This window comes from Sceloporus occidentalis, unplaced genomic scaffold (assembly GCF_023333645.1).
Source record: "Sceloporus occidentalis isolate IW3139 unplaced genomic scaffold, rSceOcc1.0.p SCAF_5, whole genome shotgun sequence".
NCBI lineage: Eukaryota > Metazoa > Chordata > Lepidosauria > Squamata > Phrynosomatidae > Sceloporus > Sceloporus occidentalis.
In genome coordinates, this window is record NW_028316985.1 from 187,910,431 (window position 1) to 187,925,866 (window position 15,436).

At 47.1% G+C, this 15,436-nt stretch overlaps 1 protein-coding gene across 1 annotated transcript in view; it reads left to right on the top strand.

Moving 5' to 3' along the window:
* The first annotated feature begins 438 nt into the window (after window positions 1-438).
* Window positions 439-15,436, top strand: part of LOC149313326 (homeobox protein EMX1-like) — a 34,935-nt gene continuing 19,937 nt past the window's right edge. Inside the window, exon 1 of the mRNA XM_089527161.1 lies at window positions 439-1,014. Within this exon, the coding sequence (XP_089383287.1) occupies window positions 576-1,014 (439 nt within the window). The 5' untranslated portion in view covers window positions 439-575. The remainder of the gene's footprint in view (window positions 1,015-15,436) is intronic.

The following is a 15,436-nucleotide window of genomic DNA, read 5'->3' on the forward strand; positions in this document are numbered from 1 at the left end:
TTCCTTTCTTTCTTGGGGGGCCCAGGGACCCCCCTCCCTCCCGGAGCCGACCCCCGGAGTCTCCCCCGAGGCCCAGGCGAGGGGGCTTCGTCCTACCTGCCCCGCCTCAGTCAGGGGAGCCCGGCGGGGTCCGGAGGCGCCGAGAGGGAGGCCCCGGCTCCCCCTTCCCTCTCTCCCCTTCCTCTCCCTCCCTTTCCTTCCCTTCTTTCTCTCCTTCCTTTTCCTCTTACCCTCCTCCTCTGCTTTCACTCATTCCTGCCTTCCTTCCCGGGGCGGGGTCTGCCTTGCCCTGCCCCCTTTGATGCCCCCGGGGTCTCGGGGGGGGAGGTGGGGGAGGATCCCTCCAATCCGAGGGGCAGCTGGGCTCCTTCTTATCTGGGCTCAGGGCCCCATCCTCGCTGCCACTCGCCCCGCTGCTCCGGGGCCGCCAGCCGAGGAGAAGAGCAGGAAGGCCAGCAGAAGAGGAGCCGGGTCCGGGGGCGACGGCGGGGCCCTCCTCCCTCCCCTCCGTCCCTCCCCCCTCCGGAGCCCTGGGTCCGAGGGGCCCGATCCCTCCCCCGGGGCCCGATCCTGCCATGTTCCTCGCCGGAGGGGGCTCCTCTTCCTCGGCGGGCGCTGCCTCCTCCAAGCGCTGCTTCAGCATCGAGTCCCTGGTGGGCAAGGAGAGCCCCGAGGGCCAGCCCAGCCTCCGCAGCCCCCCGGCCCTGGCCTGCTTCCCCCCGGGAGGCCCTGAGGCCCCCTTCGGAGCCCCGCCGCCCGCCTTCCCCGGAGCAGCAGCAGCAGCAGCAGCAGGAGCAGCAGGGAGAGGCCCGCCGCTCTACGGGGCCGCCGAGCTCCTCTTCCCCGACGGAGGGCCCCTCCCGGCCCCGCCGCCCCCCGGAGCCCACCTCCAGGGCCCCCACCACCAGCACCACCCCCACCCCTTCTTCGCAGCCCCCCACCAGCCCCGGGCAGACCCCCTCGGCTTCTACCCCTGGGTCCTAAGGAACCGCTTCTTCTCCCACCGATTCCAAGGTAAGAGAAGGGGCCCAAGGAAGCCTCCTCATCCTCAATAAGGAAGGCAATGTAGCCCCCCCCCCAAGGATCCAGGCAGGGATGGAGGGAAGGGGGTCTCAGGGAGCAAAGGGAGTCCTCCGGGAAAGCCCCAAGATTGAGGGTCCTCTTGGGCCAAGGAAGAATAGCCCCCCCCCAAGATCCAGAGAGGGAGCTGGAAAGGGGGGGCTGTCTGGGGAGGGTCTGGATCCAGGGGCGCCGGCGAGGAAGGCAACTCCAGCCCCAAATGCCCCAGAGGGGCTTGGGAAGGGGAGGGGGCCTCTGGGGTCTGGAGTGCAGAAGCCCCCCTGAGTCCCCCCCCGAGGAGGGTCCCAAATGGCGGCCCCCTAGCGAACCCCCTTCGCCAGAGGGGGGGCAATATTGGGGGGGTCTTGGTGGCCTTTCTTGGCCCTTTCCAGCGAAGCCTCGGGGGGGGGTCCTTTGGGGAAGGAAAAGGGGGGCCCTCTGACCCTCCTCCTCCTCCGAAGGGAAACCCGGGGGCCACCCATCTCCCCAGTGTCCCAGGATCCACAGACTCGGGGGGGGTGTCTCCGTGCCCCCCCCAAAGACGGACCCTTCCTCCACGAAGAGCCCCAAGGTCCGGCTGCGAGGCTCTTCTTCTCCGGTCGGGAAGGCAGCCCTCCGCACTGAAGGACTCATCCGCTTCGACCCCGCTTCAGGGCCAAAGCGATCCTCCCAGAATTGCTCAGCCTTTGAGACACGGCACTTAAAGCGGGGTCAAAGCGGATTCTTTCTGCAGTGCGGGCGCAGACCCCCAAAAGAGGCGCCAATGGCGAAGCGAAGCGGCGCCTGTTCCTTGGGGTTTTCCCTCTATTGAAGGCTGCATCCGCACTAGAGAATGAATCCGCTTTGACACCGCTTTAACCACCAGGCTCCATGCTATGGAATTCTGGGAACTGGGATTTGTTGTGGCCCCTAAAAAAGAAATCCTGAGAATATCGGCCTTTTGGGCCCCCCACAAACTGCCATTCCCAGCTGTCCCGAGCGTTCCGCCGCGGCGGTTAAAGTGAGGTCAAACCGGGTTCTTTCTGCAGCGCGGACGCAGCCCGCCTTAGAAGCAAGGGCCAGGGCTTGCTCTCGAGGAGGAGCAGAAAAGCCGAAGGAATGAAAGGGACGAATGGGGCCAATGGGCCTCGATCCCCTTCGCTTTGGGGCCCCGAGAGGCTTTTCGGAAAGCGGCTTTTTCCCGTGCCTTTCCTTCCTTTTAAGGATTCGGGGCAGTTTAGAAAGCGAAAGCGCCAGAAAGCCGTGGCAGTTGTTGTCCTCCGCCTGGAGCCACGGGGAAGGCGGGTAAGGAATCAAGACAGGTAGTATTAGTATTAGTATTCATATTAGTATTAGTATTAGCATAGCCGCTTCTTCCAGCCGAAAATAAGGCTTTGGAGACCTGGCCACAAACACCCGAAAATTCATGTTTTGTTCGCCGCCTGGATCCAGGGGAAGAGGCGGGTAAGATCAAGAAATCAATATAGCATCATCATCATCATCATCATCATCATCATCATCATCATCATCGTCATCGTCATCGTCATCGTCATCCTCATCCACAAAATAGCTGCTTCTTCCACCTGTAAATAAGGCTTTGGAAACCTGGCCAAGAAATCCCAGGACTTCTTGGTTGTTCTCCGCCTGGATCCACGGAGAGAGGCGGCTGAGAAAGCATCATCATCATTATCATCATCAACAACAACATCATACTTTCCTCCTGTAAACGAAGCCTTGGAGCCCTGGCTCGGATCCCTCCCAACCAGAGTAGATCCATTGCCAAAAGGTGAGTCGAGGCAATCCAGGGAATCCAGTGGATCCCTCGATCCTGCTCCAGAGAAGCCTCCCAACGAGATCCGGCCCTTTTGCAACAATTCATTCTTTTAAAAGGATACATTGTTATCACTCTCAAAAAAGGAAATTCCCCCTTTTCCTCCTCTCTTGCAATAAACCAATATGGAAATCCTCTTGGAAATCGGGATCATTTCGTCCCGGGATCGTCCGGAATGCGTCCACACGCGATCAGGACCGGGTTAATTAGTCTTCGGATTAGATGGGGTTAAATTAGCTCCGACTTCGAGGAAAGAGGAACCCCCCCTTCCCCCCCCCCAAATTAAAAAGACCCCGCATTTTAATTTGCGGAAAATAAAAGTAAGGCATTCTGCTCCAAAAAGGCCTTTTCTCCCGCATCTCGCCCCAGTTCCCCCAAGACCCCCAAGACCCCCGGGTTCATCATCATCATCATCATCAAGAGCTTTGCCAATGCAAGATCTGCCAGTCTCTGCAAAGGGCTCCAAGCGGCCGCTTCCCGGGAAGTTTCCAGGAAAAGGCAGCGATCCATCCATTGAGCCTTTTGCATTTTCTTTCTTTCTTTCTTTCTTTTTTTTGGGGGGGGGTGTCTGCATCCTTGGCTTTTGAATTGTTCCGAGTTTCCTAAAATCCAAGCCCCCGGAGGACTCTCTTTCGGGGCATTTCCTTCTTCCTGGGCCCGATCCACCGAAGGACCTTCAGGGACCGATCCGTTTCAAGGGAAGGAAAAAGAGGAAGCCGGGCCAAAATGCCTCCTGAGGAAATTCAAAGGGATTTGGGGGAAAGAGGGGCTCAATGGGGCAAATCGGGGGGCCCTTCCTTTTAAATATTTCAGGGTTTTGGGGGGAGAGGAAAAAACCGAACCCCGAAATCAAACCGAAACACGCCTAAAGAATACACCGCCTGCATTACTATGGCAGTTTTAGCATCGCATTTTAGTCTTTCGGTGTTGTTGTATATTGAAGGAGTTGTTGTTATAGATTAGAGGTTATAGATTATAGATTATTTATAGCCCTAGTTCCAAAGGAATTACTGTATAGGATTTATAAAGGAGTCTGTCGGGAGAGACTAAAAGAAGTGGTTGGCAGCAGGAGCTCTCCTAGCCTAAAGCCACAATAATAATAATAATAATAATAATAATAATAATAATAATAATAATTGTAGAGAGATCTTGCAGCACCTTTGAGGTGAACGGAAAGGAAGGAGTTGCAGCAAGAGCCTTCCTAGATTTAAATCCACTTCCTCAGATGCATTTATAAAGGAGCGATAGTATTATTTTATGCTGGATTAGTTGTTTCATTCTGTTGCAAAGCTCAACGCACCTATAGAAATCATCCTCATCATCCTCATCCTCATCTGCAAAAGAAATGACCTTTCTTGCGGGAAAAATAATTGAAGGAGGGTCCTGGGATTGAAGGCCTTTCCCCGGCGGCGGAGTCCGGAGGAGCCTCGTCCTCCTCCCAAGAGCCAGCCGTTGGCTGCAGAGAGGGCTTGGCTCCCCTTGTTTTCCTTATGGACCCCCCAAACTGAGGATGGCTGGGTCTCCTTGGAAGCCCCCGAGAAAAGGGCTCTCAGGGGGGGCAGAGGGGGTTATTTGGAGAAGGGGTCTCTGCATCTCTTTGGAGCCCAGTTTTTCCCTTTGGGAGCCAAATCGGACCCAAATCGGGAGGGGCTTCGGGGGGACCCAAAGAGAACCCAGGAAGGTCCGGTTCGGAGCCTCAAAGGGGCGCCAGGACCCCCAAAACCTAATGGGAGGAAGGGGCCCCCAGGAAGCACCCAGGCCCTCTTCTGGCCCACACGCCTGGCACCCCCCCCCCTCGCCTCGGGACAGAGATGATATCAGATCGTATTATATTATATTATATTATATTATATTATATTATATTATATTACATTACATTACATTACATTATATTATATTATATTATATTATATTTAACCTGCCATTTCTAATGTCGACTCCTGACCTGGGGCTCGATCCGGGAGACGAGTCTTTTAAGCCATCTTTTGTAACTTGGGTAGGTTTTTAATGTTAATTTTATAACGTTTTCACTGTTTCTTTAAAATAATTTATTGTAAAGTTGTTCTTTTAAAAAATATATTATTATTATTGTTATTATTATTATTAAGTTAAACTATCAAATAACTATCCACTATTTATCAAGTTAAAGAACCCGCTCCGTTCCTCGCATAGATTTCGGGACAAGGCTAAAAAAGATTCGTCTGTCATCATATAGATTCGCACATAATCATAGATAGATAGATAGATAGATAGACGCATATAATTATTATATACAGTATAATTATTTTATATAATTATATCATGGAATGTGTGATCATATAAAATAGTATACATTTTATTATAGTTGTATAACATTATAATAATATAATATAAAATTATGCGTTTTATAATTATTATATAAAATATAAAATATTATATATAGATAGATCTCATAATTTATAATAATTTATAATTATTATATAAAATATAAAATATTATATATGTGTGTATATATATATATATATATATATATCATAATTGCCATATAAATAAAAGTGCATATATGTATGTATATATACATGTGTGTGATATTATATTTTATATACTAATATTTTAATATGATATAATAATAATAATAATAATAATAATAATAATAATATATTGCCATCCATCTGCGCAGCGCTTTGCGACAGAACAAAACATTTACATCTACTTCAATATAAAACAATACCATTGATAGTAGATATACTAAGATAGATAGATAGATAGATAGATAGATAGATAGATAGATAGATTTTATTTATCTATAATGAATTCTTGTAAACATTTTCTTTTAATGCTTTGATCTTGGGCCCCTTTCGAGGAGAAAAGTGGCATAAAATCAGTGACATAAACAACACTAAGATGGAAATAAATGCCTTTTGGAACAGGGAAAAGATCTATTATTTATATCATCATCATTATTATGTTGATTTATTTCTACCCCTCTATTTTCCCAGAAATGGGATTCACAATATGAAAATATGTGAATCAGAGATAAGATTATTGTTGTTGTTGTTGTTGTTGTTGTTGTTATTCTCTGCCAAGACAGGGACTCAAAGTGGCTTTGAACAAAACAAAGAACAGAACAATTAAAATCATGGAAAAGTGATACATTACAATCGAATTAATAGATAACTGTTTTAAAAATACATTGCAATTTTAAAAGGGATAAAACTGCTTTAAACCTTTCAAGGAAGAAAGGCCCCTCTCCCCAGTCCTGCTTTTCTCGACCCAGAAGTGAGTTCAAATGACCCTTGGAAGGCGGGGGGGGGGGTCCTCTGGGGGGCTTTTGCTTTACAACAGCGCTTGCAAACTCTGGTACTCCAGATGTTTTGGACTTAAGCTCCCAAACAAGGTCTCTGGGGATTCTGGGAGTTGAAGTACAAAAGGTTGGGGAGGGGGCTAGCCCTCCATCCAAGGCAAGTGGCCTCAGCCCGGTTGCCAAGGCCTTTTCCCAGCGGGGCTCCTGTGTGGGGCAGGAAGGGGGTCTCTCCATGGGGAGGGTGCCAGATGCAAACATCTGGAAGGGATGGAAAGAGATTCCCAAGTGGGGAAGCAGCCGCCTTCTGCCATAGAGACAGAATGCAAGCAATGCAAGTGGAGTGGTGCCTCCACATTCGCTGGGGCTGAGGGCGAAGGACTACAGTCAAAGTGGGAAAGCCGCTTTCATTCTTGTTCTTTTGACCTCTCTAGGAATCCCCAGGTCCTCCAGTGCAACTCTATGGCCAGTGTGTGCCAGACGTTGGCCATAGAATTGCACTGGAGGACCTACAAATGCCTAGAGAAGTGTTTTCTCTAGGAATCTCTAGGACTTCCAGGGCAACTCTATGGTCAGCGTCTGCCAGAGGCTGATCATAGACTCATGTTGGAGGACCTACAGATGCCCAGAGAAGTGCTTTCCCATGGGACTTCTAGGTCCTCCAGAAGAACTCTATGGTCAGTTTCTGGCAGAGCTGCGCTGGAGGATCTAGAGATTCCTAGAGAGGACATAGTCATCAGAACCGCAAATGACGGAATCCGCTAAAGTCAAAGCCGCAAAGGCGGAGGGCCAACTGTAAGGATCAATGGGGTTTGTTGTTGTTGTTGTTAAGCAACCCCACGATGAGACTTCTCCAAGGTCTCTGTCCTCCACTGCTCTGCTCAGGTCCTGCAAATTAATAATTAATCATATGCATAATTATAAACCTCTGGGAGGGATGGAAGGGACTGGAACGTGGCAACCGAACCTTAATGGAGTCCATGCACTTTGCTAATGCACAGAGGAAGCATTGCCACCTTATTCTTCCATTCCCTCCCCGTTTTCCCCAAGAGGCCCAGTGGAATGAATTTGCCTAATTATAATGCAAATTAACAATATGCATAATTATAAGCGTCTGAGAGGGATGGAAGGGACTGGAACATGGCAACCGTACCTTCGTGGAGTCCATGCATCTTCCATGCGGCTTTCCTCTCCTTCCACTTCCTCCCACCTTTTCTAGCGCTCTTCTCTTCTTTAAAGGCCCACTTCTGCTCTTCTCTTCTTTAAAGGCCCACTTCTGCTCTTCTCTTCTTTAAAGGCCCACTTCTGCTCTTCTCTTCTTTAAAGGCCCACTTCTGCTCTTCTCTTCTTTAAAGGCCCACTTCTGCTCTTCTCTTCTTTAAAGGCCCACTTCTTCTGCTGATGTGTCCAAAGCAGGACAGCCTCAATCGAACCCTCTTGGCTCCCAAGGAGATTCCTGGCTCGGTCTGTTCAAGGACCCCTTTATTCCTCTTTTGGGGTTGTCTATCCTCATGCTCTTCTCCAGCATCACATCTTCTCAAATGAAACGGTTTTCTTCCCGTCTTCTTTCTTAATTGTCCATCTCTTGCATAAATACATGGCAATAACAGGGAATAGGACAGACAGTCTTTAAAGAAAGGGCTGCGGATGTTGTGGGTCTTTTTTAAAGCGGCGTTTTACTCTTTCGGTGAGTGACGTGTCTTAATGCCGTAATAGTTTAATCCGGCTTTAATGCCCCGCTTCTGTAATTTCCTTTTACATCACATACACATCATATGAACATTCCTACAACTGAACATTGTCCTCGGCATCATCGCTTCTGCTCCACTTTATGCAACGGCTGTCACCCATCATTAACTCCTCCGTCATTCGACGAAATCTAAACCCAGGTCCTTTCCTTCACAGTTCGGAATATTTGCATCTTAAACTATCTCTAACCATATTCCTCCTTTCTTGTCAATCAACCTCATTCCTGAATCTTTTGGATGATGATGATGATGTTTCAGTTGCATTGCTCTCTTAAATTGTAAGTCCCAATTCTTGAATCTTTTGCATAATAATAATAATAATAATAATAAGAAGAAGAAGAAGTTTTAATGGCATTGTTCTTTTAAATTGCGAGCCGCTTTGAGTCCCAGTTCTTGAATCTTTTATATTATAATAATACGCAATATGTTTTGAATTGCATTGTTCTTTATCTTGTAAGCTGCCTTGAATTCCAATTCTTGAATCTGTTGTATAATAATAATAATAATGATAATGATAATAATAATGATAATAATAATAATAATAATAATAATAATAATAATAATAATAATAATAATAATATGTTAATTGCATTTGTAAAATCATAAGTCCCTTTAAGTCCCAATTTCTGGGGAAAGAGGGATATGATGATGGTGATGATGATGATGATGATGCTGATGGTGATGGTGACGCTAAGGGTGGGATAGCCCTGGGTCTCTTCCGCTCACGAAAGGTCAGTTTCCTCGGCCGAAGGGTCAGTGGGCGGCTGGACACAGAAATGGCTCTTATTTTCCAACTATTCCTCCATCAAGGGCTGCATCCACACTGCAGAAATAACCCAGTTTGACACCTCTTCAACTGGCCTGGTTCAAGGCTATGGGATTCTGGGAACTGTAGTTTGTGGTGGCTCCAGAGTGGAGCCATGTGGTCATTTGGTCATTTGGTCAGTAGTGTGGGCCTACAAAGAGGTGGCTTCCTATGCCTTCCCTTTCTCTAACAAGGTTTAAGGGTTTTGTGACAACTCTTTCCCCCAAACTCTCTCCTTCCTGCCTTGGTCTCAAAGGGATGCAGCTGCAAGGCTCCCCCCAAAAGGATGCTTTTCTTCATCCTTGCAAAATAGGGACCCTGCTACTAAATGTAATTTCTTCTATTGATTGATTGCTTTCCTAGATAATAGGCAAAGTCACTGTGACAATAAAGTGGGGCTTATTTCTGCCTTCCCAATCTATCCTAAATAAATGTTATTATTGCCCTATCCACATCTGGGGCTTTGACTTTTTGCCCATATGATTAATATGTTCTCTCTAGGAATTGCTCCAGAGACACTCTGCTGGAAGTTGACCATAGAGTTGCGCTGGAGAAGTTCCTAGAGGAAACACTTCTCTAGGCATTTGTAGGTCCTCCAGCGTGATTCTATGACCAGCCTCTGGCAGATGTTGACCATAGAGTTGCAGTGGAGGAGCCAGAGATTCCTAGAGAAAACACTTCTCTAGGCATTTGCAACATGATTCTGTGGTCCAGTTCTGGCAGATGTTGACCACAGAGTTCTGCTGGAGGACCTAGAAATTCCTAGAGAGAAAGGTTTTAAAAGTACTGTTTATTTATTTGTGGGTTTCCCCCACTTTCACGGGGGTCCTGTGACCCTAAACCCAGCGAATGCGGAGGGACAAGTGTACAGCATGTGTGTGTTTGTGTATATACGCTGTTGGATCATATGCTATTGCTGCACTTAATATACCAATTTTACTTCTAATTTCCAACTCGGAGGAAGGGAAGCCAGGCGGGGAGGGAGGCCTTTGCAAGCAAGGCCATAGGAAGGGAAGAAGGGACAGCGACAACGACAACAGACACTTCCAGGATTGTTTCCTTGGATGGGTTTTGTAGCAGATTATCAAGTGGAACATTTTTCCTTTCCCCCCAAAAATCAGTATATTCCTAGTTCTTACACACCAGCCTCCTCCTCCTCCTCCTCCTCCTCCTCCTCCTAATCCTTCATCATCATTCCCTTTTATTATCTCTGTGCAGAAACTCCTTTACGCTCCATATGGTTTTGCAAATTACCGTTGCTGCTTGCGACATACATCATGTGCATTTTGGTTGTCCCCATAAAGGAATCCGCGTCTTGTGGGTTTTGGGATTGTATACTGTACCTTGCCATACGGCCAACATGGCTCCCCTGACATTACTGAACATGGGCACTTTCCCAGCAAATAAATGGCAGGAACATGCTTACGTTCCTTGGCTTTGACTAGGTTGAGAATAAGGGCACAATTGTTTCTCATCTGAACCTCAGTCCAGATGTTGTTAGCTTGGGAAGGATGCTGGGACAGATGTTTCGTGGTGGAGAATGCATGTGGAATTAGTGCGCAGATTAGGAGAGTGGCTAGTTTGTGTCCCTGGATGGAGGAAACGTTCTCTGGGAAACTGGCTCAGTGGCTTCTTAACCTTCCTTCCTTCCTTTCTTCCTTCTGTCCTTCCTTCCTTCCTTCCTTCCTTCCTTCCTTCCTTCCTTCCTTCCTTCCTTCCATCTGTCCTTCCTTCCTTCCTTCCTTCCTTCCTTCCTCCCTTCCTTCTTCCTTTTCTTCCTTCCTTCCTTCCTTCCTTCCTTCCTTCCTTCTATTATTCCTTCCTTCTTCCTTCCTTCCTTCCTTCCTTCCTTCCTTCCTTCCTTCCTTCCTTCCTTCTTTCTGTCCGTCTTTCCTCCTGTCTTGTCCTTCCTTCCTTCCTTCCTTCCTACCTTCCTTCTGTCCTTCCTTCCTTAATTCCTTCCTTCTGTCCTTCCTTCCTTCCTTTTTTCCTTCCTTCCTTCCTTCCTTCCTTCCTTCCTTCCTTCCTTCCTTCTGTCCTTCTTTCCTTCTGTCCTTCCTTCCTTCCTTCCTTCCTTTTTTCCTTCCTTCCTTCCTTCCTTCCTTCCTTCCTTCCTTCTGTCCTTCTTTCCTTCTGTCCTTCCTTCCTTCCTAGATCTAGTGGTGTGAATCATGGACCCTGAAGTGAGGGGTCCCCTCCAAAAAAGGCTAGACTGTGCAAAACTGGGCTGCTGGGCCTCTTGCATAGTTGGGCCTCTTCAAGGGTTATCACTCAGAACTGAAATATTAGGGCAGCAACAGCAAAGGTAAATGGTTGTCTGCAGCCTCTTATTTGGGTGCATTAACTTGGGAGTAAGTAAGTGGCGCTGAGCGCATGGAGGACCCTTTTGGTAGAAGGCTTGCGAGGGTCTCCTTGTTTGAGGCTGACTGAATGGGAGCAGATGGGAGCAGCCTTTGCCCTCCTCCGCTTCTCTCTCCCTCCGTCTGTGGCCTCTGCCTTGCCCTCTGCAACTCAAAGCTTGCAAGACAGACACATAGTGCATCTTCTTTTGTGGGCATTATGTGCACAGTCCAGGATCTTCTATCGTATCTGCACAGCTTTTGCCTTTCACAAAATGGAAAGGGAGATTTTGTTAAGAGGCTTTTGCATTCACTTAATGGGGGCCTTACTTTCTTTTCTTTGATTGCTATATCAATTCTGATTTTTAAAAAAGATTCACGTGAATGTATTGCGTTTGCCGTTGTTTTCGTGGTCGTCTGATTCTTTCCTGCTTCCGTTAGCGTTGGCGATTTTCATGCAAAGCGTTCTCAGTCAATCGTAATTACGGTCCGTAGACCCAAAGGTTAAGCATTCAGTCAAAATGTACACGGCATCAAGTTCCCCAAATGAATAAAATCCCCCACAATAATACACAAATCGCAGAAGTCGCTCAACTCTAAGGGTCCCTTTGTATATCGAGTTTATATAGTTGTATATATAGAGGATTGTGGTTTAATCCTAGCTGCCTCAGAGAGAGAGAAATCGGGAAACTACAAATCCAGCAAGGATTTTACATTAAAAAAAGGTCTGCAAAGCATCCTGTATTTTTGTCAAAGTGTGTCCAGGCGAGTCTTCCTTCTCCGAAACGCTTGGGACCAGAGCTCTTTTGGATCTGGCCATTGCCTTTTGGATTTCGAAATGCCAGTCTCTACAAACATAGCAATACGTAATGCGCAGTGCATCATCGCAAGATACCTTGGAAATAGGGCCCAAGTCTAACTATGCAATTCGTTTACCTTTCATAGACATAGAGCCTGACGGTAATTGCAAACAATATTATCTTTTTTTAAACAATTGTGCACAAAACCAAATTTCGTGTGCTTTGAACCATCCTCCGCCCTGGAAAGAAGTCTTGGGTCTTGGGATATTTCGGATTTCGGAATCGCAGATAAGGGAGACTCAACCTAAACAGACAAATTGCAAAATTAATAACTACAAAATCCAATAAAAATAATTAGGTTGACTTATCTTTCCAGATAAAGGAGGCTCAACCAATACAGACAAATTGCAATATTAATAACTACAAAACTGAATTAATTAGGTCGACTCAGCTTCCCATCCCTTCGTTGGTCGGTCAAACGAGTCCCCAGTTTGTTGGAGGCAATTGGTTTACAGATTGTAGAGAGCGCTGGGTTCATTGATAAGCGGAATAGAAATGCAAATGCTATTGGCATTGCTGTATAATAACAAAAACAACAAAATTAATAAGCTTAATGAAGGCTAGACAAATAAGGGACCCAGAACGGTGGGACGGCATCTGTGATGATCGTCTGGTCCAAGGAGACCTGGCCTCAAAAGCAACGTCCAGCATCCGGTGTGTGTCCTGCGCTTGTGCAAAATCCCCTTCTGTTGTGCTGTTGTGCTGTTGTGCTTTTGGGGCCATTGTGCAATGGATGTATGGAGTTCATAGGTGCATAGGCAGAGTTCCACAAATGCAACCGTTCCAACTGGGATTCAATCGGCGATTCCCAAATAGTGGAACACATTTAATTGAAGTGCAGACAGGGCCTTCTTGGTGGATGCTTCCAGGCTGGGGTTACGGTTAGGGTTAGGGCTAGGTTATTAGGCTTAGGGGGGGTTAGGCTTAGGGGGGTTAGGCTTAGGGGGTTAAGTTTAGGACTAGGGTTAGGGTTAGGGGGTTAGGGTTAGGGCTAGGGCTAGGGCTAGGGTTAGGGGGTTAGGGTTAGGGTTAGTATTAGAGGTAGGGTTAGGGTTAGAGATGGGGGTTAGTGTTAGTGTTAGGGTTAGAGGTAGGGTTAATGTTAGGGTTAGGGCTAGGGTTAGTGTCAGGGGGGTTAGTGTTAGGGTTAGGGTTAGGGGGTTAGGGTTTGGGTTGGTGGTGTTAGGGTTAGGGTTAGTGTTAAGGGGGTTAGGGTTAGGGTTGGGTTAGTGTTAGGGTTGGGGGTGAGGGTTAGGGCTAGGGTTAGGGTTGAGGGTGTTAGGGTTAGGGTTAAGGGGTTAGGGTTAGGGTTGGGGTTATGGCTAGGGTTAGGGTTAGGCGGTTAGTGTCAGGGTTAGGGGGTTAGTGTTAGTGTTAGGGTTAGGGTTAGGGCTAGGGTTAGGGTTATGGTTAGGGTTGGGCTTAGGGTTAGGGCTAGGGTTAGGGTTAGGGTTAGGGCTAGAGTTAGGGTTAGGGTTAGGGTTAGAGCTAGGGTTAGTTAGGGTTGGGGGGTTAGGGTTGGGGTTGGGCTTAGGGTTAGCGTTAGGGCTAGGGTTAGGGCTAGGGTTAGAGTTAGGGTTGGGGGTTAGGGTTAGGGTTGGGGTTAGGGTTGGGGTTAGGGTTAGGGTTAGGGCTAGGGCTAGGGTTAGAGTTAGGGTTGGGGTTGTGGTTAGAGTTGGGGTTAGGGTTAGAGATAGGGTTAGAGTTAGGGTTAGGAGGGTTAGGGTTAGGGTTAGGGTTGGGCTGAGGGTTGGGATTAGGGTTAGGTTTAGGGCTAGGGTTAGAGTTAGGGTTCGGGAGTTAGGGTTAGGGTTGGGGTTAGGGTTGGTGTTAGGGTTAGGGTTAGGGTTGGTGTTAGGGTTAGGGTTAGGGTTGGTGTTAGGGTTAGGGTTAGGGTTAGGGTTGATGTTAGGGTTAGGGTTAGGGTTAGGGTTGGTGTTAGGGTTAGGGTTAGGGTTGGTTTTAGGGTTAGGGTTAGGGTTAGGGTTGGTGTTGGTGTTAGGGTTAGGGTTGATGTTAGGGTTAGGGTTAGGGTTAGGGTTGGTGTTAGGGTTAGGATTAGGGTTGGTGTTAGGGCTAGGGTTAGGGTTAGGGTTGGTGTTAGGGTTAGGGTTAGGGTTAGGGTTGGTGTTAGGGTTAGGATTAGGGTTGGTGTTAGGGTTAGGGTTAGGGTTAGGGTTAGGGTTGGTGTTAGGGTTAGGATTAGGGTTGGTGTTAGGGTTAGGGTTAAAGTTGGTGTTAGGGTTAGGGTTAGGGTTAGGGTTGGTGTTGGTGTTAGGGTTAGGGTTGATGTTAGGGTTAGGGTTAGGGTTAGGGTTAGGGTTGGTGTTAGGGTTAGGATTAGGGTTGATGTTAGCGTTAGAGTTAGGGTTGGTGTTAGGGTTAGGGTTAGGATTAGGGTTGATGTTAGGGTTAGGGTTAGGGTTGGTGTTAGGGTTAGGATTAGGGTTGGTGTTAGGGTTAGGGTTAGGGGGTTGGACTGGATGGCCCTTGTGGTCTCTTCAACTCTGTGATTCTATGATTCTATGATAACCCTGCCACAGGAGACAAGGCTGGCCCCTTCCCTAATTTCTTTGAATGGCAAATTTTGGCCTTTGGCAACTAAGGTCCACAACACACTTCAGAAACAATCCACTTTGTGACCGCTTTAACTGCCCTGGCTCAGTGCTAGGTGATCCTGGGAGTTGTAGTTTGCTGTGGCACCAGACAGAGAAGGCTAAATGTCTCACAAAACTACAGTTCCCAGAATTCACTAGCATTGAGCCAGGACAGTTGAAGCAGTTTCAAACTGGAATATTTCTGCAGTGTGATTTGGTCCTAAGCGGCTGCACAGAAAGGCCTTGGATGGGTGGCATGTGCTGCATTTTAATTGTGAATAACAGGTTTTACAAATGAGTTTATATCATTTAAAAGTATTGATATTTTTATATGGTAGTTTATTTGACTGCTTTAAAAATGTTATTATGGTATTATGAATAATGGTTTGATAAATGAGTTTATATCATTTTAAAGTATTGGTCTTTCTATATGGCAGTTTATTTGGCTAATTTTTGTGAAACGTTATCAGATTTGTGTTCATGTGCCTTGGTTTAAATTGTGGCATGAGCCAATTTAGGAGGAATTATATACAGTTATAAAGTAAAATAAGTACCCAGATTAATAAATAAGAAAGACATACTAACAGGTTGACTATTATTATTTCAGTATTGATTGAATGGGTCTCCTTTATTTGGCACTAAACCCAATGGATCCCAGCTGATGCCGAAGTAGACTCAGGTTGCAGAATCTATGCAGTTTGACACTGCTTTAATGGCCATGGCTCTATGCTATGGAATTCTGGGATTTGTAGTTCTGAGAGATATTTCACCTTCCTTGTCAGAGAGCTCTGGTGCCACAATAAACAACAAATCCCAGGAATCCATAGTGCTGAGCCATGGCAGTTAAAGTGGAAGCTAAAGCTGAAATGGAGGACATGTTTTGGAAAAGGAGGACATCTGGTCACCCTGGATGGAGAACGTTTAGGAATTCCTCCTGG